This window comes from Malus domestica, chromosome 14 (assembly GCF_042453785.1).
Source record: "Malus domestica chromosome 14, GDT2T_hap1".
NCBI lineage: Eukaryota > Viridiplantae > Streptophyta > Magnoliopsida > Rosales > Rosaceae > Malus > Malus domestica.
The window spans coordinates 3,842,883-3,867,768 of record NC_091674.1 but is presented as its reverse complement, the minus strand read 5'-3'; the positions used below and the strand labels follow the sequence as shown (position 1 = coordinate 3,867,768).

At 36.5% G+C, this 24,886-nt stretch overlaps 1 protein-coding gene across 1 annotated transcript; it reads left to right on the top strand.

Annotated features, from left to right (window-relative positions):
- Nucleotides 1–12,407: 12,407 nt before the first annotated feature.
- LOC103430979 (protein LEAD-SENSITIVE 1) lies at nucleotides 12,408–15,752 on the top strand. The gene is made up of 3 exons (XM_008369128.4): nucleotides 12,408–12,763; nucleotides 12,890–12,963; nucleotides 14,803–15,752. Exons 1-3 carry the CDS (start codon nucleotides 12,744–12,746, stop codon nucleotides 15,510–15,512), a joined length of 804 nt encoding a protein of 267 aa, XP_008367350.3. The 5' UTR covers nucleotides 12,408–12,743; the 3' UTR covers nucleotides 15,513–15,752.
- Nucleotides 15,753–24,886: the final 9,134 nt, after the last annotated feature.

Below are 24,886 nucleotides of genomic sequence, written 5' to 3'. Positions count from 1 at the left end.
AGGCTGACAGCGACAGCAAGAAGGTCACCATCTTCTTCGACACTCAGACTGGCATCGCCGAAGGTTTCGCCAAGGTTTTGGCCGAGGAAGCAAAAGCTCGATACGAGAAGGTCACCTTCAAAGTTGTTGATTTGGACGATTACGCTGCCGATGACGAAGCATATGAGGAGAAGTTGAAGAATGAGAACTTGGCATTTTCTTCCTGGCCACATATGGTGATGGTGAGCCAACCGACAATGCTGCGAGTTTTACAAGTGGTTTACAGAGGGTGAAGAAAGAGGGGAATGGCTTAAGAATCTTAACTAAGGAGTGTTTGGCCTTGGAAACAGGTAGTATGAGCATTTCAATAAGGTTTCCGTGGCTGTGGATGAGACCTTCGCTGCACAGGCTAGCTAGCCTGGAGTAGTAACAGGCCCATCAAAACTGCCGAAGTTGAACTACGATGGCTCAAACACAGGCCAAGCCCATGCCATCCTGTCCATCCATTAGCTTGTCAAAAGAAACAGAAACAAAAGCAAAATGATGTCTGGAAATGGAGTGGGAAACAAAAGCAGAAAGCAGAAAGAAAAACAGAAAACAAAAGCGAAAGCAAAGCAGAAAAAACTGAGGAAAAGCAGAAAGCAAAAAGAAAGCTTTCCTCTGCGAGAGCACATGGGGATACTGCAAAAGTAAGGAATAAACACCCACACTGCAAAAGCAAGGAATAAACACTCCACCAGAATGATATGATTTACTTTTCTTGTTTTTGAATGATGTGATTTATTTTTCTTATCTTTCGGAGGCATCTGTATAACCCCATCAGACGGTAATAAAAAAATTAAAAAATAAAAATAAATAAAAAAAAGAGTACGTCCAGTACTCCAAAATTATTCGACACCCTACCGCTATTATCACTAACCAGGTGATCAAAAATACATCCAGTACTCCAAAATTATTCGGCAATATGCTGCTATTATCACCAACCAGGTGATCAAAAGTACGTCCAGTACTCCAAAATTATTCGGCACCCTGCCGCTATTATCACCAACCAGGTGATCAAAAGTACGTCCAGTACTCCAAATTTATTCGGCACCCTGCCGCTATTATCACTAACCAGGTGATCAAAAGTACGCCCAGTATTCCAAAATTATTCGGCAGCCTGCCACTATTATCACCAACCAGGTAATCAAAAGTATGTCCAGTACTTTAAAATTATTCGGCAGCCTACCGCTATTATCACTAACCAAGTGATCAAAAGTACGTCCAGTACTCCAAAAATATACATGAGCATCACTCATGTCAATCATACATAAACATTCATGAGCATCACTCATGTCAATCATACATAAACATTCATGACCATCATTCATGTCAACATTCATAAGCATCACTCATATCAACATTCATGAGCATCACTCATGTCAACATCCATGAGCATCATTCATGTCAACATCCATGAGCATCATTCATGTCAATTAACACAAACATTCATAAGCATCACTCATGTCAATCAGCTTCGAAAACTTCATTTACAGAGCTCCAGCTTCAAAAGCTTCATTTACAAAAGCTCCAGCTTCAAAGCTTCACTTGCAAAGCTTCACCTACAAAGCTTCAGAGCAGGGTATACAAATATCACCTCCGAACAACCGCCACTTCGGCCCATACATGGATTCAATTTGAAGTCTCCAGCCAACATACTCTATTGACTGAAGACTTGGGGTACTACACTATGTACCATATATTGGGCTTCCGCAACTGGGCCTCATGAAAAATACTCAGGGGACTTAGCCCATTATTTATGTATTGAGGAGTGAACCCTTATTCTATAAAAGGGACTCTCTCACTTACATTAGAGAGCAGTCATTATTTATGTATTAAGGAGCGAACCTTTATTCTATAAAAGGGACTCCCTCACCATCATTAGAGAGCATCGCCGCCTGCTGAGCAACCACCTCACCGTGAGCATCAACTCTTAGCCCATCACTTATGTATTGAAGAGCGATCCCTTATTCTATAAAAATGACTCTCTCACCATCATTAGAGAGTATCACCGCCTGCTAAGCAACCGCCTCACCGCGAGCATCAACTCTTAGCCCATCACTTATGTATTGAGGAGCGAGCCATTATTCTATAAAAATGACTCCCTCACCATCATTAGAAAGCATCGCCGCCTGCTGAGCAACCGCCTCGTTGCGAGCATCAACTATAGCCCATCATTTATGTATTGAGGAACGAGCCCTTATTCTATAAAAGAGACTCTCTCACCTTCAACGCCACAAGCCGAGCCAACCAAGGCAATATAAGCCACAAGTATAGCAACCTCGCAACATGTGCTACTTCTAGTTGAGCGTCATTTCAGATTAGGCACCGCCTCATAGCAAGTATCAGTTCTAGACAACATCTAGTTACTTCGGCCTACACATGGACTGAATTTTAAGTCTCCAGTCAAAAGAATTTCTTAACTGAAGACTCGGGGGACTACTGTTTGTACCATATTTAGGGCCTTCGTATTTAGACCTCGTAGAAATACTCGGGGGGACTCAAATGTAATTATGTAATAAATTAAAGGGCAAATATGTAATAAGTGATGAGCCCTTATTCTATAAAAGGGTATTCTCACCCTTACAAACCTCAAGCTCTCATCCTCATAAACAGAAAGCTCTCTCAAACTCTCTCTTTCTCTGAGGGACTCCCCCTCACCCTTGTAATCCATACATACGGTTAGAGAGAAACACAATCAATCTCAGTGTGGACGTAGCCAAAACATTGGGTTCCACGATACATCTTGTGTTCTTTACTTTCTTGCAGATTCACGGTCGAATTTACGTTGTTCCAAGACCCTCCGGTTTTGTGTATCAACAGCTTGGAAGTCTGATTGCTTACCTTGTCTGTTACCTCTTTCGGCAAATCTCCTAACTCTGCGACTTGGGGGGACTCCTACTATAGGATCGCACTTGACCAAGCCCGAAACTACAAGTAAGCTTCAAGTGAAATTGATACATTACCTTGTGCATCTTCATCGGTTAAAGATACCACCCCCGGATAGAGGAAAAGTACTTCCAGAGAAGATGCCACATCTACATATGAGACAGATAAGGCAAGTGAAAATGATACCACACTTCAATACTTAGAAGTTTCATGATTACTAAAATGGCTTGGATCTTGCAAGTCCCCAACCGAGGAGCTTCCCTTACTCGGGAACTTAGGGGAGCACTGTTTGTACCATACTTGACCAATCCCGAAACTACTTAGCACCGGTCAACGTTATACCGTCAAGGACCCAGAAGAGTTTCCCTCCAACCAGGAGGCCAATCACAGCGTGACACGTGTCGACATCAGAAGTCAATCATAGCGCGACTCGTGTCAACATCAGAAGCCAATCACAACACGACACGTGTCAATGTCAGAATGAAACTAGAAACTCTCTTCTATAAATAGAGATCATTCTCTCACAATATTTCCTAATGTTATTTGTACTAAATCATTCACTAGTACTCACTAAAGGAAAGCTTAAACCTATGTACTTGTGTAAACCCTTCACAATTAATGAGAACTCTTCTACTTTGTGAACATAACCAATCTGGGTGAATCACGTACATCTTGTGTTTGCTTCCCTGTCTCTATCCATTTACATACTTATCCACACTAGTGACCGGAGCAATCTAGTGAAGGTCACAAACTTAACATTTTCTATTGTACCAAAGTCCTTACTGATTTTGTGCATCAACATTTGGCGGCATATGTGGGAATCGACACGAAAAGCTATGTCGGTTCTCTCTCAATTTTTCACCTCCGCCTTGAATCTGTAAAACCCAAGAAACGACTAACACTCTTATCATCTCTCCGCTCATCCTGTTGGACACCGTCTCGTGATGAACCAGTCTGACATGTGATTTCCAAAGGGATTTCACAGTCCCCAACAAAAGCTGCAGATACATCCTCAAATTCAGGCCCACCTTCCTTCAAGCATGTCCCCTCACTCACTCTTCCAAAAAGCTCTCGGTGTGGTTGGTGGAGAAGCCCGAGTGGCACACGCAGCTCTCCCTCGACGTGCAGACCTCAAACTTAACACCGTCCCCGTCATCGAAAGATCAAATTTGAGTCCTCACATAATCAAAGTATCTTATTTTTGCTTCTCTGATAAGCGTTTTTTAGCGCAAAGGGTCACTAAGAAAGGTTGGTGCTGAATCTGATCTTAAGTTATTACTTAGGTCGTTGAGAATGGCCAGCAAGATCACAGATTCTACGGTCGAGATCAACCCCAAGTCCACCATCGACGGCGGCGTTGAGGATGTCTATGGTGAGGACACTGCCACCGAAGACCAACTTGTCACCCCCTAGACTTACTCCGTCGCTAGTGGATATTCTTTGCTGAGAGAACCTCAATACAATAAATGGCTTGCATTTACAGAGAAAGGGAGGGACACACATTACTTGCATGGCCTTCTGCCTCCAGCAACTGTTTCTCAATAACTCCAGGCACCATTTGAAGAAGGCGAAGAGCACTCACAGACGATCTTGACTTCTCGTCTGTGGAAGTTCATGCGGCAGCCACAAGCAGCATATGTGAGTGCAACAATTGTCCGCGTCATTTCTTACCTCATCGACACTCTGGAGAACATTTGGAGCTGCCTCGACGAATCCATGTTTCTCGAGTCTGCCACGCACTACGTCCGCGCCAGTTACGTGCACTCCATTCTCGCCCTCCCTGGTCACGTGATGGGCGTACTGCGCCACTCCCGCCACCGTCACCACAACCATCATTATATAAGGCCATCAACTGTCATCACAGCCCTCATTTTTCTCATGTTCACCTCAGCCTCAACGGCAGTAACCATTCAAACCCAAGTCGAAGGGGGTGGGCATCATCATCATCATTATCAAGGTGAAAGCGGGCCAGCATTGGAGCTAGTCGTGACCTACCAAAAGATTCATTTGGGTTCATTGCCACCAAGTTGCAGATCCAAGTGCATGAGATGCTCGCCGTGTAAAGCAGAAAAGAAAAAAGAAAAGAAGAAACAGAAACAAAAGCAAAAGCAAAGTAGAAAAGAAAAGAGAAAAGAAGAAACAAAAACAAAAGCAAAAGCAAAGCAGAAAGCAAAAGAAGATAAAAAGAAGCAGACATAATTGCGGTGGTGATGACATGCAGAAAAAGGAATTATGGGCGTGACCCATTGAGCAGAGGGTCGGATTTATTTTTGAATGATGTAATTTATTTTTCTTATCTTTTCGGAGACATCTGTATAACCCCATCAAAGGGTAATTAAAAAAAAAAGGCCAAGCCTAAAATAATAGGCTGGAATGTTATGTGGAGGGCGAAGGCCCATATACCCAAAAGAGCCAAGCCCTCTATTATCACGAACCAGGTGATCAAAAGTACGTCTAGTACTCCAAAATTATTCGGCAGCTTGCCGTTATTATCATCAACCAAATGATCAAAAGTACGTCCAGTACTCCAAAAATTATTCGGCAGCCTGCCGCTATTATCACCAACCAGGTGATCAAAAGTACGTCCAGTACTCCAAAATTATTCAACAACATGCCGCTATTATCACCAACCAGGTGATTAAAAGTACGTCCAATACTCCAAAATTATTCGGCAGCCTGCCGCTATTATCATTAACTAGGTGATCAAAAGTACGTCCAGTACTCCAAAATTATACATGAGCATCACTTATGTCAATCATACATAAACATTCATGAGCTTCACTCATGTCAACATTCATGAACATCACTCATGTCAACATCCATGAGCATCACTCATGTCAATTAGCTTCGAAAGCTTCATTTACAGAGCTCCAGCTTCAAAAGCTCCAATTTCGAAAGCTTCATTTACGAAGCTCCGACTTCAAAGCTTCATTTACAAAAGCTCTAGCTTCAAAGCTTCACTTTTAAAACTTCACCTACAAAACTTCAGTGCATGGTATACAAAGACTGCCTCCGAACAACCGCCACTTCGACCCATACATGGATTGAATTTGAAGTTTCCAGCCAACATACCCTATTAACTGAAGACTTGGGGGACTACATTATATACCATATATTGGGCTTCCGCAACTGGGCCTCATGAAAAATACTTGAGGGACTCTAGCCCATTATTTATGTACTGAGAAGCAAACCCTTATTATATAAAAGAAACTCCCTCACTTTCATTAGAGAGCACCCATTATTTATGTATTGAGGAACGAACCCTTATTCTATAAAAGGGACTCATTCACCATCATTTAGAGAACATCGTCGTCAGTTGAGCAACCGCCTTGCTGTGAGCATCACTCATAACCCATCACTTATGTATTGACGAGCGAGCCCTTATTCTATAAAAGGGACTCTCTCACCATCATTAAAGAGCATCACCGCCTGCTGAGCAACCGTTTCGCCGCGAGCATCAACTCTAGCCCATCGTTTACGTATTGAGGAGCGAGCCTTTATTCTATAAAATAGACTCTCTCACCTTCAACGCCACAAGCCGAGCCAACCAAGGCAACATAAAGCCGAACAGCCTCGCAACATGTGCTACTTCTAGTTAAGCATCATTTCACATTGAGCACCACCTCATATCGAGTATTCAGTTCTAGACGACATCTAGTTACTTCGGCCCACACATGGACTGAATTTCAAGTCTCCAGCCAAAAGACTTTCTTGACTGAAGACTTGGGAGACTACTATTTGTACCATACTTAGGGCCTCTGTATTTAGATCTCGTTTAAATACTGGGGGATCTCAAATGTAATTATGTAATAAATGAAAGGGCAAATATGTAATAAGTGATGAGCCCTTATTCTATAAAAGGACTCATCACTCTCTTCATTGGGAGAGGCCAAGATTGAGGGCAAGGCTTAGGCCACAGAAAATGGGCTAGAGAGAAAATAGGCTAGAGAGCACACTGCCTCTAGCCTTCTTGTATATTCACCATTCAGAGTGAGCTAATATCAACATCAGTGTGGACGTAGCCCAAACATTGGGGTGAACCACGATACATCTTATGTTCTTTACTTTCTTACAGATTCACGGTCGAATTTACGTTGTTCCAATACCCCTTCGGTTTTGTGCATCAACAAGCCCCAAGACCCAAGGCCCATCTTTTGATAATTAATTATCAATTAATTAGTATACCCCAAAGCCTAAACCCAAAGTTAAGCTCAATTTTATTCTCCATGGTTCATCACTCCAATCACTTTCTATAAGGGACAAAGCCTTATAAAGTGAGGGAACCTTTTGGTAGTGATCAATGTGGGACAATGAAATTCTACTCAAAATTTCCAACAATACCCCACATTTAAGTTGAAATTTCATTAAAACACCTCCAATTTACTTATAACACCCCACATTTGAATGCAAATGTATGACTAGGCTACCTAAAACTGAGAAAGAATAGACATGATATGCATCAGGTGAAGTGTCTTTTGGACTTGAACTTACCCTAGTGAAAACATATCGGGTTTAATTGGTGACACAGTGGATGTGGAAAATCTTGAACTGTTCCCCGCAGTAGTAAACCGAGACAATATGCTCCACATATATCATGTCTGCCACATGTCAATTCATACGATTGTGTTCATTTTGCCCCTGTATATCCTAGATTTCATAAGAGCTTTAAAGAATTTAGTCATTTCAATTCTCATGAATGCGGCCCCATTTACTTATATATAGGTGACATTAATTAAGAATAGTCTGCTATATTCCTCTTGATAACAAGATATTAATGTCATTAAATGTATAAAACATAACCCCTCGAACTTCAACAGACAACACACATTTTATCATAAGAATGGGTAAGTTGTGTGTTCAACTTTTGAATCAAACTCAATCAGTTTGCCTATTGAACCTAGACCATAGGATCTCCAATCAGCTAGGTTAGGTTTCTGCCCAGTTCGATTCATTGGGTTGGCTTGAGACTTATTCCCCTTGATGTAAATAATATTTGCTCTCTTGGTAGGCCTTTTGTCAAAAGATCAGCTATATTTTCCTTTGACTTTACATAATCAATGGATATTATTCTATTAGAGAGCAACTTCTTAAAAGTATTATACCGATGCCTGATGTGTCCCAACTTTCCATTGTATACATGACTTTTGGTCCTTGATTATGCGACCATACTGTCACAATGTATACATATAACAGTTATAGGCTTTTAGCCACACTGGATTATCCTTTAGAAAATGTTTGAGCCACTCAACTTCTTCTTCAGCCAAGTCTAAAGCTATAAACTCTGACTCTATATATTTCTGTTTAGAGGATTTCCAAGATATTGTTGCACCTCCCAAGGTAAAAACATATTCACTTGTCGACTTGGATTCTGTAGTGTCAGAAATCCAATAAGCATCACTGAAGCCTTCTACAATAGGTGGATACTTTGTGTAGTGTAATATGTAGTCAAGTGTATTTTTCAAATACCTTAACACTCTTAATAAAGCATCCCAATGCTCTTGTGCCAGTTTACTTGTATATCTATTAAGCATACTTGCTGCTTAAGCTAAGCCAGGCCTAGTCGAATTCATCAAGTACATTAGACTTCAAATTACTTGAGAATATTCAAGTTGAGATATAGCATTGCCTTTATTTTTCTCCAACTTGCATCCAGCATCAAAAGGAGTAGCAACAGGTTTGCAGTCAAATTGACCAAACCTTCGTAATATTTTTTCCGCATAATGGGACTGTGTAAAGACATACCCTTCACTATTTCTCTTAATTTGAATTCCTAATATGACATTAGCTTGACCTAAGTCTTTTATGTCGAAACTTGAATTCAACATTTTATTTGTTTTGTTTATTACATCTTTATCAGTTCCCATTATGAGCATATCATCCACATACAAGCTGACAATAATGCAAGTTTTATCATTACTCTTAATGTAGACACATTTATCATATTCATTTATTTTGAACCCATGTGTCAACAAAGTATGATCAAATTTCTCGTGCCATTGTTTTGGTGCTTGTTTAAGTCTATATAATGACTTAACTAATTTGCACACTTTACTTTCTTGTCCTTCAAGCACAAACCCTTCAGGTTGTTCCATGTATATGTCTTCATCAAGTTCTCCATTTAAAAAATGTTGTTTTTACATCCATTTGATGTCTATCAAAGTTGTACACAGCCCCAATCACTATTAACGTCCTAATTGACGTTATGCGAGAAACTGGAGAATAAGTGTCGAAATAATCAAACCCTTCCTTTTGGTGATAACCTTTGGCGACTAATCGTGCCTTGAACCTGTCAATGGTTCCATCCGCCTTAAGTTTCTTCTTGAAAATCTATTTATGACCAATTGGTTTACTACCGGGAGGTAAATCAACCAATTCCCATTTGTTATTTTCCATAATGGATTTCATTTCACTTTTAATTGATTCCTTCCATAAAGGAGCCTCGGAAGAAGACATTGCTTCTTTAAAAGTTCTAGGTTCATTCTCGGACAAGTAAGCAATGAAACCTGGTCCAAAGTTTTTAGAAACTTTGTTTTTTTTTCCTCTTCTTGGTTCCACATCATTGTCTTGGATACTCAAAGAAAAGGCTTCATCATGACTTAGAACATGAATACTCCTTTTATTAGGACCATATTCCTTTTCTTTGTAAGGAAATATATCCTCAAAGAATTCTTCATTTGCCGATTCTAATATAGTGTTAACATATATGTCTGAAATCAAAGATTTTACTACAAGGAACCTATAAGCAGCACTATTGTTTGCATATCCAATGAATGCACAATCAATAGTTTTAGATCCTAGTTTCGTTCTTTTTGGTAACGGAACTTGCACTTTTGCTAAGCAACCCCACACTTTAAGAGTTTTATATGTGGGTTTATGTCATTTCCATAGTTCATAAGGTGACTCTTCACTTTTCTTTTGAGGAACCTTATTTAATATGGTATTTGCAGTAGGTAAAGCTTCACCCTACAAACTGTGTGGAAGTTCCGAACTATTTAACATGGAATTAATCATATCCTTGAATGTTCTATTTTTCATTTCGGCAACACCATTTTGTTGTGGTGTATATGGAGCTGTTGTTTAATGTATAATTCCATGTTGTGCACAAAAAGATGAGAATGTAGTAGACTCATACTCTCCTCCTCTATCGGATCTAAGTGCTTTGATTTTTCTCTCAAGTTGATTTTCAACTTCAGCTTTATATGTCTTAAACATATTCAAAGCTTCGTCCTTATTATGAATCAAATAAACATAGCAATACTTATTGCAATCATCAATAAAAGTAACATAATAATCTTTCCTCCATGAGTTGGTGTGGATTTAAAGTCATAAAGATCACTATGAATTAAACCAAGTAATTCATTTGATCTTTCCAAAATTGACTTTCTAGTTTGCCTAGCAAATTTCGATTTAGTACATGTTTCACACTTATGATTAAAATTAATTTCGAATTTAGGTAATAATTCTAATTTAACCATTCTTTGCATGGAACGAAAATTAACACATCCTAATTTAGCATGCCAAATATTAGAAGACTCAACAATATAAGTAGAAGCATTTATTTTGTTAGCATCATCAATGACAATTACATGGAGTTTGACGAGGCCATTAGCCACATATCTCTTTCCAACAAACATCTCACCCTTGGTAAGTACAAATTTGTTGGATTCAAATACAAGTTTAAAGCCCTATAATCAGAATAGGTCCAGAAACCAAGTTCCTCCTTATTTTAGGAACATGCATTACATTCAGCAAGGTGGGACTCTTTCCAGATGTGAATTTGAATACCACTTTACCTTTCCCCTCCACCCTAGATGAAGTAAAATTGCCCATATACAGCTTTTCTCCAAGGGCAATAGGACAGTTTTTAGTGAACAGATTTCTGTCAGCACAGATGTGCTTGGTAACACCAGTATCCATCAGTCATTCACTCACATTCAAGACCATGTTGACCTCGGACACAATAGCAGCCAACTCTTCATCAGTGATTATCATATTAGCATGGTTGTTGTTGTTTTCGTTAGCATGATTTACATCTTTGTGATGATAACAATCTTGTGCCTTGTGACCAAATTTGCCACACACATAACCGGAGCCCTTAATCTTCTTCAGATTATTGCCTTTAGGAGCAAGGGCAAATTTGTACAAACTACTTAGTTTTCGGAGCCTTATTCTTCTTTGGCTTGGCCTTGGAGTTTCCTCCCTCAACATAATTCACATTGGCTTCAATGACAGCAAACCCACCAGAACGATCTGCATTTTTGTGGTCTTCTTCCACTCGTAGCCACATAATCAAATCCTCCATATTCATCTCACAACGCTTGTGCTTGAGATAAATTTTGAAGTCATTCCAGGAAGTTGGCAATTTCTCAATTATTTCCCCAACTTGGAAATGCTCATTGATCTCATATCCCTTGAAGTGCAGTTCATAGATCAATTTTTGGATTTCTTCGACTTGAGAGACAACATATTCGAATCCGAAAATAGTCATTTCCCCATCAAGAAAAATTAGATATTTGATATGTATGCCAAAATGTGTTAACAATTGAGTCAAAATGATTACCTTATATAAGGAGCCAAGTATCGTCATTTCTAAATTAAAAGAACTTGGTTTTGTAATCTAAATGAACTAGAAAAAGGGACCCATTTCATGTAAACCAATTAGAAAGTGATTTTGGGCCATGTGACTAACTTATAGAAATACATGACATTGGTCCTAAGATAAAAGGGTTAAACGGCCCAAAACAAGAGAGAGTAAATATCTAACCTTTTTGGGAACCAACTTGGAGGAGCCCTCTTAGATGCTTCAAACTCAATGTAAGAGAGAGTTTCAGTGTATCAAGTTGTGTTTCTAGCACATTAAAAAGTTTTTCTTATTACGTCGATGTAGGTCAAACCAACTTGTTTTAAGATTTTCAGAAACCTTACCCTTGGAACTATACAAGTAACCCATGAGTATGATCTGCAACCTGCTAACCCGTTTCAGCTACTGCCATCAGTCTCATTTAGAATGAAATTGTAGGAGAATATAGTCTTTATATTTATAAGGACTTATATAAAATGGATTTAGCATAACCCTGCATCTCATTCTAGTAAAATAATGTCTATGACATCGTATAATTTGATCAAGAACAATGCAAATGTAAAAAAACTGATGTCTAGAGAACAAAAAAAGATTGATGTTTAATCAATTTTAGTACTGGTTTAGTACTGATGTGCTTTTATAAAAAGTGGGTATAAAAAAAAAAGCTGAGTTCAAAAAGATGTTTGGTAAACACTTAAAAATAACTTATTTTCACAGTTTTGGATGAAAAAAAACTGAAAACGTGAAGCAGCAAAAATAAGTTTATTCTCACAGCACAGCAGAATCAATTTTTTTTCAAAGCATAACAATACCAATCCAATCCTTAAGCTGTTGATAAGACAACGAGCTTTGCTCTCCTAAGCATCCAACGACAATATATTAACCGAATAAGATTTTGGGCCGTTGATAAAAAGACAACATTTTGGGCCGAACAATGAACTTCGCCCATCGCCACTGGCTAGGCACTAGCGAGGGCAAATGTCCGGGCCTCAGTCGGCATTGTACACGATGACTGTGCGGAGGCTGTCCCGTCGGACGCGTGGAAATCCTGCCACAGCTGTTCCCCCATTACCTTAATGAGTAAGGTTTGCCTTCCGTTTTCGTTTCCTTTTTACAAGAAGGAACCCCACGTCGCTTTTTATCCCTCCTTCCTTTGCCCTTTAATCCCCAGGAATCAAATTCCCCACGAATTAAACTCTTTTCCCTCACAAATCAAAAGAAGAAGAAGAAGAACAGAAAAAGCAAACAGAAGAGAATGGGGCTGCTCTCCAACAGGTATGATCTTCCATTTTTTTTATTTTTTTGGGAAAGCAGGAAATTTTTTTTTTTTTTTTGTGGGTTTTGAAAATTTGAAGGAATGGGAATTGAAATCCGTATGTGTTGTGGAATGAATTGATGCAGGGTGGATAAGGGGAGCTTGAAGCCAGGGGATCACATCTACTCTTGGAGGACTGCTTATATCTACGCCCATCACGGTTCTCTCTCTCTCTCTCTCTCTCTCTCTACCTTCCTATTTTTTTTCCATTGATTTTTTGTTTTAAATTTCCTTTTTTTGGTTAAGAAATTACATGGTTTGGATGTTAGAGTAGCTTGCTTGTTTTCGATTTCTGAGGCAATGATCGGTGGATTAAGAATTAAGATTATACAAATTTTAAGGACTTTTATGTGATTAAAGTTTATGGGAAAGATGGGAACTTTAAACTCCATGAGGTTTTTTTTTAATGATTATTAGAAAATGATGATTTGATCATGTGGCATTTGAGTTCTAACCACATTTATTTAGTTTAATTCGATAAATAAAGCCCGAAAATCGTTGCTTCATTGCCCTCGTTTCATACGTATATGGTTGCAATAATCTACCCAGTATGGCTATGATGCAGCGCCAAGCGTATTGTTTGCTAGCGTGTATTGTCTTTCGTTTCCAAGAAACCACCAGCTTCTCATTTTTGAGGAATGTTATAAATCGATATGATTTTGCTTAATGGGCTGAAGTAGGTGCATGCCTGATGACGAGTGTAGTAGTTTACATGGGAGCTACTAAGCCCCAGTTTGGGGTTGAGGTGATTTTAAAAAAAGCTCCTATGAAAAAAAGCTGGGAGTGTTTTTAGTGTTTGGTAAACTAAAAAAAAAATGGCTTATTTTGGAAGCTGCTGTGAGAATAAGCTGAAATCAAAGGAAAAAGCTGAAGCTGCCATTTGTAGCTTTGGAAAACTGGCTTTTTTTCAAAGCACACATAACTACAGTACTCCTTTAATGAAAAAACTCACTATCAGACTGCTTTTTTTTTCAAAAAGCACTTTTACAAAAAAATTTACCAAACACTCTGCTGATTTATTTCACAGCCGCTTATTCTCACAGCACAGCCGCTTATTCTCACAGCAGCTTTTTTTCAAAGCACAGCAATACCAAACTAGTCATGCCCTAATAAACCCAGTGGCCTTTGGTTTCTTTGGTACATTGCAGCTGTGGTTTACCCCATGGGAGCTGGAGATATCTTTGAACAAGTTCTTTTTTCTAGAGACTAGAGTCTATAGCTCCTACAATGTTTCCTTCCAGTCCATCACCCTCGGACCTGATTGCTATGCATCTTTATCTGCGCCTCTAATTGTGTTAGGGTTGTTTTTGAGTGGCATTATTAACCACTTTAAACTTCATGTTTTCCAACCATCACTACTTTTCTTATCTCTTTACTCCAGAGTCATTAATAGTGTTAAATACCTCAAAATTTTAGTACCTGCCTCTGTGGCACTGCAATGGCGTTGCTTCAAACCCAAAAAAATGAACAAATAAAGAAATAAAATTTTTGTGTTCTTAAGGTATTATCAAAGCTGGGTAAAGTTATAAATTATCTAAGAGGGCGGGCAGGCGGGCTATGCATTGTAGGTTATATTGCTCTCTAGAATTTTGTCTTGATTATGAGTGACGATCCTTAGTTTCTCCTTGTTGGAGTTTTATGTCCGGGGGATATCGTTCCTCATAACATTGACCTAAATCTTGGTTAACTAATTTGAGTTCAAGAAATGTCATGAATGGTTCTGTACAACAAGGACATCGCTCTTATTTTCTGTTCGCAGCAATGATATGTTTGTTCATTAATCTTTTGTGTGCATTTAGAAGTGAATATCCTGAAGAGGTACCATTTGCATTTTCAAGGCTGGGCGATACTCATTCGGATCCAAATGGTTCTGTTTAGGAATCATCTATTGCCTCTTTTTTGTGATACCGCTCAGTTACAATATGACCAGTTTTCTTAGTTCTGTGTTCTTTATACCTGTTTTTTGATAAATATCCTTCCTGTGCATGGCAAAGGACAGGCATCTATGTTGGGAATGACACAGTCATTCATTTTACCAGACGTGGACAAGAAGTAGGAACGGGGACGATGCTGGATCTTCTCTTGGTTAGCTCAGGGCCAGCCCAACCTCGACAACCCTGCCAAATTTGCACTCCACGGGAAGAGGGCAGCGGTGTTCTCTCCTCATGCCTGAACTGCTTTCTTGCAGGTGGCATCTTGTATCGTTTTGAATATGCTGTCAACCCTGCTATTTTTATTGCAAAAGCACGCGGCGGAACCTGTACCCTTGCAGTCTCAGACCCAAACGATGTTGTGGTCCATCGAGCAAAATACCTGTTTGAGAATGGCTTTGGTTGCTACAACGTGTTCAAGAACAACTGTGAAGACTTTGCTATTTACTGCAAAACGGGACTGCTTGTTCTGGATCAAAGAACAATCGGGCAAAGTGGCCAAGCAGTATCCATCATAGGGGGACCTCTTGCAGCTGTTTTGTCCACGCCATTGCGTCTTGTCACAACCAATGTTTATGGGATGGCCGCAACTGCCATTGGAGTCTACTGTGCTAGTAGGTATGCTGCTGACATTGGCATGAGGAGGGATGTAGTGAAGGTGTCTGTCGAGGATATGACAAGGAGAGTGGAAGCTGGCCTGCTCCAGGTGGCCGAGGCCCAAATCACAGCGGCCCCAATCACGGCCCTTGCAGGAGGTTCTTCTAACCTTGTCGCTTGATAGTTTGATTGTTTTTATTACATTAATAAGTACTTGTGCAACGACATCTGCTGTTTAAGCTGGCTTGTATGATGAGATGTTTGTGTTTTCTTCATGTTGTCCACCAGCATATGTGGAGTTTATAAAGCCAAGATTGGTGGCATCTGCCTTTATTCAAAAACCTTCTTTGTAAAATGATCGGTGTGGGATTGTTTTTGACTTTATTCATGATCATACTTACTAAGGTACCGAACTTTAACACCTCTAAATTTGTACCACACATTTCTTTTTGTTGGATATAAATGATGTTGGGGAGGGGGAAATCGAACTCGTGTTGGATACAAATGATGTTCGGGAGGGTGAAATTAAACTCGAGACTTCAGGTGCATGTATAACCTACAAGTCTTTTGGGTGAATGCTTTAAACAAGTGAGCTATATGTTAAATCCGAGAAAAAAATGATGTTGGGGAGGGGGAAATCGAACTAGTATGGATACAAATGATGTTCGGGAGAGTGAGATCAAACTTGATACTTCAGGCGCATGTATAACCTAAAGTCTCTTGAATGAATGCTTTAACAAGTGAACTATAAAGTTAAATCCAAGAAAAAATGATGTTGGGGAGGGGGAGGGGAAATCGAACTAGTATGGATACAAATGATGTTCGGGAGAGTGAGATCAAACTTGATACTTCAGGTGCATGTATAACCTATAAGTCTCTTGGATGAATGCTTCAACAAGTGAACTATAAAGTTAAATCCTAGAAAAAATGATGTCGGGGAGGGGGAGGGGAAATCGAACTAGTATGGATACAAATGATGTTCGGGAGAGTGACATTAAACTTGATACTTCAGGCGCATGTATAACCTACAAGTCTCTTGGATGAATGCTTTAACAAGTGAACTATAAAGTTAAATCCTAGAAAAAATGATGTCGGGGAGGGGGAGGGGAAATCGAACTAGTATGGATACAAATGATGTTCGGGAGAGTGAGATCAAACTTGATACTTCAGGCGCATGTATAACCTACAAGTCTCTTGGATGAATGCTTTAAACAAGTGAACTATAAAGTTAAATCCTAGAAAAAATGATGTCGGGGAGGGGGAAATCAAACTATTATGCATACAAATGATCTTCGGTAGGGTGAAATCGAACTCGAGAGCTCGGGTGTACGTATAACCTACAAATTAGTGAATGCTTTAAAAAAGTGAGCTACAAGTTAAATCCGGGAAAAAAAAATATATTATGATAGTTGATGGCATTTAACGGCCCAAACAAAATAAGAGGATGAAATCACGAAAGCCCATCATATTTGTAAAATATTTGTTTGATACAAATGAAAGGTTAAACCTCGAACGGTGAGTTGATGATGATGCAAGAAATGGTGGTATAGTGAAGGCTACCAGATACGTAGATACGGTGTGAACTACGAAACTACAACGATAGTTGCTACGATGCTATGAAGAGGGCCAGGACGACAATGGCGGTAGTTATATCTGTAATCAATAGTGGCGGAAGATGCAGGCAAGTAGGCACCAGTGTGGTCGTTGAGTGCTGGTGCTAGCCATGGTGGTCCTAATGACAGAGTGGTAATATTGGTGAGGAACTAGTTGTGAAAGGTGATATGTGGTGCAGATAGAGAGGGTGGTGCATGTATAGCTGTATAGTTCTGGTATTGATGTTAATGTCGTTTAGTTGCATATTTATGTTAACTTAAAGTAGATGATGGTAGATAATGGCATTTGTTCAATATTCAACAATTTGGTGTACTCATGACTGCTCAAACGCTAACCAGTTACTAACTAGTAACATAGTATGACGTAACCACTCATTTAGGCCTTACTCAACAAAATTTCTCATAATTCAAACTGATCATCTTACATGTTACGATCATGGGTGTTTTTCGGAAGGATTGGGCTAGAAACCACATTTCAATTTTCTGATCTGAACACAATTTTTTAATTTGAAATTTTGGGAGTCGAAGTAATTTGGAAAATTTCATAACATAATTCAAAAATTCACATATTTTACAAGTTTTTGAATACTCTCATATTTTTGTACATGTAATTTATTGTTCTTTCTAAATATTTAGTATATTTTTATGTATAGATACAAGTAATTTTGTGGTATACTAATATGGTTATCCGTTTTAATATACATAAGTATGTTTAATATAAAACAATTAGCAAAATATATTCAAAGCTAGCAATAAAATATAAAAGTTGATAACTTAAATATTTAAGTAAATAAATATAAGAAATTAGAATATTTTGGAATGGTTTTATTTTTCGAAATAAAGTTTGGAACTAGTTGAAAAAAATTGGATCGAAAATATGGAATTATCAGAATTACTAAATGCATTTCGATTTTCGTTCCAACTTTTCAGAAAGTATTTCGATTCGAAAATTTTATTGTCGGAAATCGGAAACCTATTCCAACTTGCACCCCTAGTATGATTAAAAGATCAATAGAATCCACTCAAATCGAAAATCGTTCAGTTACCCAACTGTGATATTATAAACAGGCGAACATAGTGTTAAAAAAAACAATGAAATGTTACTAATAATCAAATGGCTAAATGATTTCGGTAGAGTGAAATTTTGCAAAGATGATCTATGAATGAAGATCTAAAACTTGAATGGTTTGGGTCATAAGATTACTTTGCGGAGCAGACTTAAACGAGTGATTAGTGTCGTATTAAGTTACTAACTAGTTAGAGCTTGGTATCCTTGCTATTTTAATTGGCTTTTTTTTTTCATAATTATTCATATGAATGTACTAAAAATGGTGTTGAATTTGAATGCCATCAAACACATTCTAAGTTCTTTTCACATATGAAAACTTTTACTTTTCACATAAAGAATTTAACGTCGATAATCAAACTCTCATCGTGAATATGAAGGCAAATAAGTCTCTATCCGCGAAGCTATATGCTTATCTGTATGACAACTTTATAGGCAATGAATTGAGGAATAATGTAAGCAAATATGGTCCCAAGCATATATGCATGTTTCCCTGTGAATTGGGCATTGGGGATTTGACTGCTCTCGAATATTTGGAGGATAAGGGAGTACGTGATCTTGGAGAACTAGATAAAAGACTTTTTTTTTTTTAAAGTTGAACTTTAGGCATGTGATACTGGGAGACCCATTCTGGGGGAATCGATTAAATCCATGCAATAACAACGAGAAGTAAAAATGACATAGACATGCAGTGCTTATGTGCGTGGAAGGCGAGTTCCACGAACAAATTTAAGAAACAAAACCAATCAACCGTTAGTTGAATAACCATTTCGTTTTAAGTATATAATAAAAAGAAATAATATGTGAAAATGAAGCCGTGAACGTAATTTCTACCGGAGGATCAAGGCAGAGCTAGAATTTTTTGTAAGGGTGGGCTAATATTTCATTTTTTTCCTACAAGGGTCTTAAGTAAATTTCCTTCTTTCCCTTATAACAAGAAAGCTTCAACTTATTAAGCACAGAGAGGTGGCTGACTGGCTTCAATTAGGGGAGAACTCGAGTGGTGGGTTGGCTAATTTCTTCTTAGTAGGCTGGGCCAATCTATGTAAAATGGTTTGGAAGGTCTACAAATTAGTATTAATTTGTTAATTTTTCAAACTTTGCCCTAGGTTATAGCCCACCTTAGCCTGACTTTAGTTCCTCCCGTGGGATGACACACGAAATGTTAGTCAAAAATAAAAAACTGAACAATTTAGGGTTGTTTTCGTTTTCCTTTTCATTTCCTTCATTTGCCCCTCCTAGCTCCCTTAAATCGCCTTTCGTCATCCTTCTGAATTCCTTCTTTTTTCTATATACTTTCTTTCTATCTTTAACCAAAAAAATAAAAAATTACAAACATCAACGATTCTAATAATCAAATTTACAAATTTTATGTAAATATTATATTCTTAATGAAGACATTCTTTTCTTTTTTACAAAAATTCTTATGGCCAAACATTTGAACCACGTAACCGTCCGACCACATACAAATTACTCAATACTCTATATCTTGGTCAAACTAATCCATGCCGTGATCTAGAACAAAACTTTCTCCTACTTGACTGGCATACATTCTCCGGTGATAGTGGTAGGTATGCAATCTGGGTATTTTCTTCGCAACAGAACAATGTTATCTGGACGAGACTTTATCTTTTAAATTATTGAGCAAAGTGGTAGTTTTTGGTCTCTGTAGCAATTCTCAAAAAAAATCTACTTGACAGTCAATCATATAGAACAACAGAAAAACGATTGCAAAAAAAATAAAAAATAAAAAATCTAGCTCTTGGATATGTCTTGGTCATTTTATCTTTACCCTAACAAAGGGTACCATCTTTGTCAGTGATATAATGTGGAATTATTCTCTTTGTAAAAAGCTTACAATTCCATTCTACTTTATCATATTCCAACCGTTTCATTCATTGTATTTGGACCGATATTTTAAGATTTAGTAAATGTGTTAAGTAGACTTGGCAGTTTTTGACACGACACGGTGACACGACATGAAAATAACGGATTTCGGGTCAACACGATAACTTATCGGGTCACTATCGGGTGACCCGTTAAGAACCCGTTAATAACGGGTTCTTAACAGGTATACACGCGGGTAACACGTGGGTAACCCGTTTCGACCCGTTAAGAAAAAAAATATTTTAATAATTTTAAAGTTTAATTACTAAAAGATTTATTATAAAATACAATAGTCATATTAATATATACAATATATTCTATATTAAATATATAGTTTTGTATTATCGTTCTATATAAATTATAAAAAAAAAAGTTTTAGTCATTATTTATTTTTATTATGAGAGTTCCTTATTATCATTATTAGGATAAATTTTACATAACATATTCTTGTCCAAAATTAAAATATACTAGTATAGTATTTGTATATGCAAGAACTAGGAAGACATACATACAAGTATGAAAAATGTGAAAAAATATATAAACACTTGTGATTTATCATTATTCCTCTACGAATAGATAATTGTTACACTTATATTATCGTTTAGATTTTTAAAATCCTTCAAACCCTCATGAATAATGTTTTTTATTTAAGGGCAAAATTAAAAAATTAATAATAATTATTGTAGAAGTGTAAAAAATGTAAAAATATATATATACAATCACTCATATATAAAAAAATGTAAATGCTTTAAATTAAATATCAAATTTATTCATTACATTCTTATAGGGTCGAAGAGTGTATATGTACAAAATCATCAAAATCGAAGCTAAAATAACCGTTAAATTGTAATTTTTCGTTTATAACCGTCGAAAACTTTTGTTCCGTTACGTAATCTCTTAATGTTTGTTTTTTACGATTTTTTAAGTTTGCAATCTCGGAATGTGTACAAATAAGTTTAACGGTTGGATCGTTGAAAAAAGTTTCGTAGAATGCATATTGCGTCAAAACGGTATATTAAACAAACACTTAGAGTTAATATTATACTTCTATTAAGTATAAAATAAGTTCCACTAGTGTAAATACTTTAAATTAAAGATCAAATTTATTCATTACATTCTTATAGGGTCGAGGAGTGTATCTGTAAAAAATCATCAAAATCGGAGCTAAAATAACCGTTAAATTGTGATTTTTCGTTTATAATCGTCGAAAACTTTTGTTCCATTACGTAATCTATGAATGTTTGTTTTTTACGATTTTTTACATATGTGATCTTGGAATGTGTACAAATAAGTTTGACGGTTGGATCATTGAAATTGTTTTTGTAGAATCCATATTGCGTCAAAACGATAGATTAAACAAACACTTGGAGTTAATATTATACTTTTATTAAGTATAAAATAAGTTTTTGTGGTATCCACTAGTGTAAATACTTTAAATTAAAGATCAAATTTATTCATTACATTCTTATAGGGTTGAGGAGTGTATCTGTAAAAAAATCATCAAAATCGGAGATAAAATAACCGTTAAATTGTGATTTTTCGTTTATAACCGTCGAAAAGTTTTGTTCCATTACATAATCTCTGAATGTTTTTTTTTTTATGATTTTTTACGTATGCGATCTCAGAATGTGTACAAATAAGTTTGATGGTTGGATCGTTGAAAAAAGTTTTGTAGAATGCATATTGCGTCAAAACAGTAGATTAAATAAACACTTAGAGTTAATATTATGCTTCTATTAAGTATAAAATAAGTTTTTGTGGTATCCACTAGTGTAAATACTTTAAATTAAAGATCAAATTTATTCATTACATTCTTATAGGGTCGAGGAGTATATCTGTAAAAAATCATCAAAATCGGAGATAAAATAACCGTTAAATTGTGATTTTTCGTTTATAACCGTCGAAAACTTTTGTTCCATTACGTAGTCTCTGAATGTTTGTTTTTTACCATTTTTTATGTATGCGATCTCGGAAAGTATACAAATAAGTTTGACGGTTAGATCATTGAAAAAAGTTTTGTAGAATGCATATTGCGTCAAAACAGTAGATTAAACAAACATTTAGAGTTAATATTATACTTCTATTAAGTATAAAATAAGTTTTTGTGGTATCCACTATTGTAAATACTTTAAATTAAAGATCAAATTTATTCATTACATTCTTATAGGGTCAAGGAGTGTATCTATAAAAAATCATCAAAATCGGAGCTAAAATAACCGTTAAATTGTGATTTTTCGTTTATAACCGTCGAAAACTTTTGTTCCATTACATAATCTCTGAATGTTTGTTTTTTATGATTTTTTACGTATGCGATCTCGGAATGTGTACAAATAAGTTTGACAGTTGGATCATTGAAAAAAGTTTTGTAGAATGCATATTGCGTCAAAACAGTAGATTAAACAAACACTTAGAGTTAATATTATACTTCTATTAAGTATAAAATAAGTTTTTGTGGTATCCACTATTGTAAATACTTTAAATTAAAGATCAAATTTATTCATTACATTCTTATAGGGTCGAGGAGTGTATCTGTAAAAATTCATCAAAATCGGAGCTAAAATAACCGTTAAATTGTGATTTTTCGTTTATAACCGTCGAAAACTTTTGTTCCGTTACGTAATCTCTGAATGTTTGTTTTTTACGATTTTTTACGTATGCAATCTTGGAATGTGTACAAATAAGTTTGACGGTTGGATCGTTGAAAAACGTTTTTGGACCGCCAACAATAGATAATTTTGTAGTAGTGAAACCTTAAATTTATTTAACCGTCGATTATCATTTACGCTTTATTCTTCTTACTGAATTTCATTTTAAAATTTTATTTTTTGAAAACATGATCATCTGGCGGATGTAAGAAGATGATATCACGTTTCGATATTTATGAACTGAAATATGAGTCAATGTCATATAATTTGTAGAAACTTTATAAACATCAAGCAATATTTTCACTAACCGTAAAACTCTAAATATAATATCAACGATCCAAACCGTTCATCTACCTGCACCCTCTAATAGATCATGTTTTCAAAAAAGAAAATCTAAAAAAACGAAATTTGATGAGAACAATGAAGCATAAATGTAAACAACAATCAACGGTTAAATTTTGATCTATGAATTATATGATTATAGTGGCGAATTTCGAAGTTAAGCTCTTCATGAAAGTTATAAAGCTTGTCATTACGAGTGTTTATATATTTTTTTCTATATTTTTTTACACTTCTACATTAATTAAAAAACTATTAAAGACTTTAGGTAAGCGAAAATATACTTAAAACAAAATTGTGTTTTTATGTTTTGGATGTGATAATATGGAATGTATATACTTATTTAGTATTATGTTTTTCATTTGATTATTTATTGGTTTAAAATATATTTTCCTTAACGGGTAACGGGTCGGGTCATATTACCTGTTAATATTATCGGGTCGATTTCGGGTCGGGTCATTTTACCCGTTTATTTTAACGGGTGTTACACGACACGACCCGTTAAGATATCAGGTATGACACGAAAACGACACGAACACGGAAAACACGACACGAATGCCAAGTCTAGTGTTAAGAGTATAAATTTCACATTTGATAAAAAAAAAGTAACTTCCATGCGCTTTTAAGTAGTTGGACTACTTCTTATATTGTTAATTTGTTTTATGGTGGAACCTCAATTTTTTCATGGTATCAAATTAAGCAAGTTGTCCCACGTGTGAAACTCTAGGGCCACACATGCTTCACGTCATCATGTTTGTGTCCACAAGTAAGACTTGAAAAGTCGCTACACGTGAGAGGTCTTATTGAGAGTATGAATCTCACACCATTAAAGGAAGGGACACCGCGTGTTTATAAGTTGTTAAGCTACTCTCTATATTGCCAATTAATTTTATTGTGGAATCTTGACTTTCTTGAGAATAAATAATTAAGAGAGGTAAATCAAGAAAAGGAAGAAGGTACAATTCCACTCTACCACACCTCTCTACAAAGTTAATAAACAAATAACACTGTGAGTCGAAGATTTTGAGCCTGTTCAAACTCGAGAATTTCAACAGACTCACATATCATATTAGACAACCACTAAATTTTAACGTACACCAAAATAACAATAATAACTTTGTTTTAGAGTGAGTACAACTTAACAAAATTGATTTAGTCTTCCATACTACTTTTTTTTTCTTGTGTGTAAATTCCATTACACTAGAGCCAATAAAAAAGTACAGATTTCGAAGGATGGGCATTAGTGAAAGTGAAAGGAATACCTTAAACTTTTTTTTTTTTTTCATTTTTTTGACTCTCTGGACCGAAGTTTCCTTCTCTCACCAATCACCAAAAAGCAAGGCATGAGGGCATAAAATACCTAATATTTTTGTCTTTACTTTTGTGGCTCAATCAAAAGCCTCCTTTGCACCGCCAGGCCTGACCAAATATAGAATCATTGAGCAAGAATAACCCCACACATACTAAAATGTTATATTTTCCTATAACAAATTAAAAACAATAGTATTATAAAGTGAAAAATAAATGTAAAAGATGGTTAGAATAGAGGAGATACCTTGATAATGCTAGACAAATCAATTTTATTGATAAAATTTATAAATCATATGATGAGTCATCACTAGAAAATAAACACGTTAATTAACATTTAAATCATGATTCACTCATCAACAATTACATTATATGATTTACAAAATCAAATTTAAATAGATCGTCTCTTTAGTATTCCTAGAAATATATGAATGATGGATCCACCTTTATGTCGGTGTGTTTGTGGAAGGAGAATGATTGGTCCAACCGGGTACGAGAGCTCCAGAATTTTCTTCCGTGAAAAAACAAGCATAGACAAGAGATCACTCATTTCCCCACTAATGCAAGTGCAACTGGTACGATTTACTTTTCGTGCACTCTAATTTCTTTTCCCCACCGACAGACAAATTGTTAAATTACTCATTTCCAAGAAATACATGCAGTAGTTGGATTATTGACTATGAGAGAGTTTTATCCT

Coding starts and splice junctions, on each gene's coding strand:
- LOC103430979 (XM_008369128.4), top strand. CDS start 12,744: ATGGGGCTGCTCTCCAACAG. Junction 12,764..12,889: donor ATGGGGCTGCTCTCCAACAG/GTATGATCTTCC, acceptor GAATTGATGCAG/GGTGGATAAGGGGAGCTTGA. Junction 12,964..14,802: donor TTATATCTACGCCCATCACG/GTTCTCTCTCTC, acceptor GGCAAAGGACAG/GCATCTATGTTGGGAATGAC.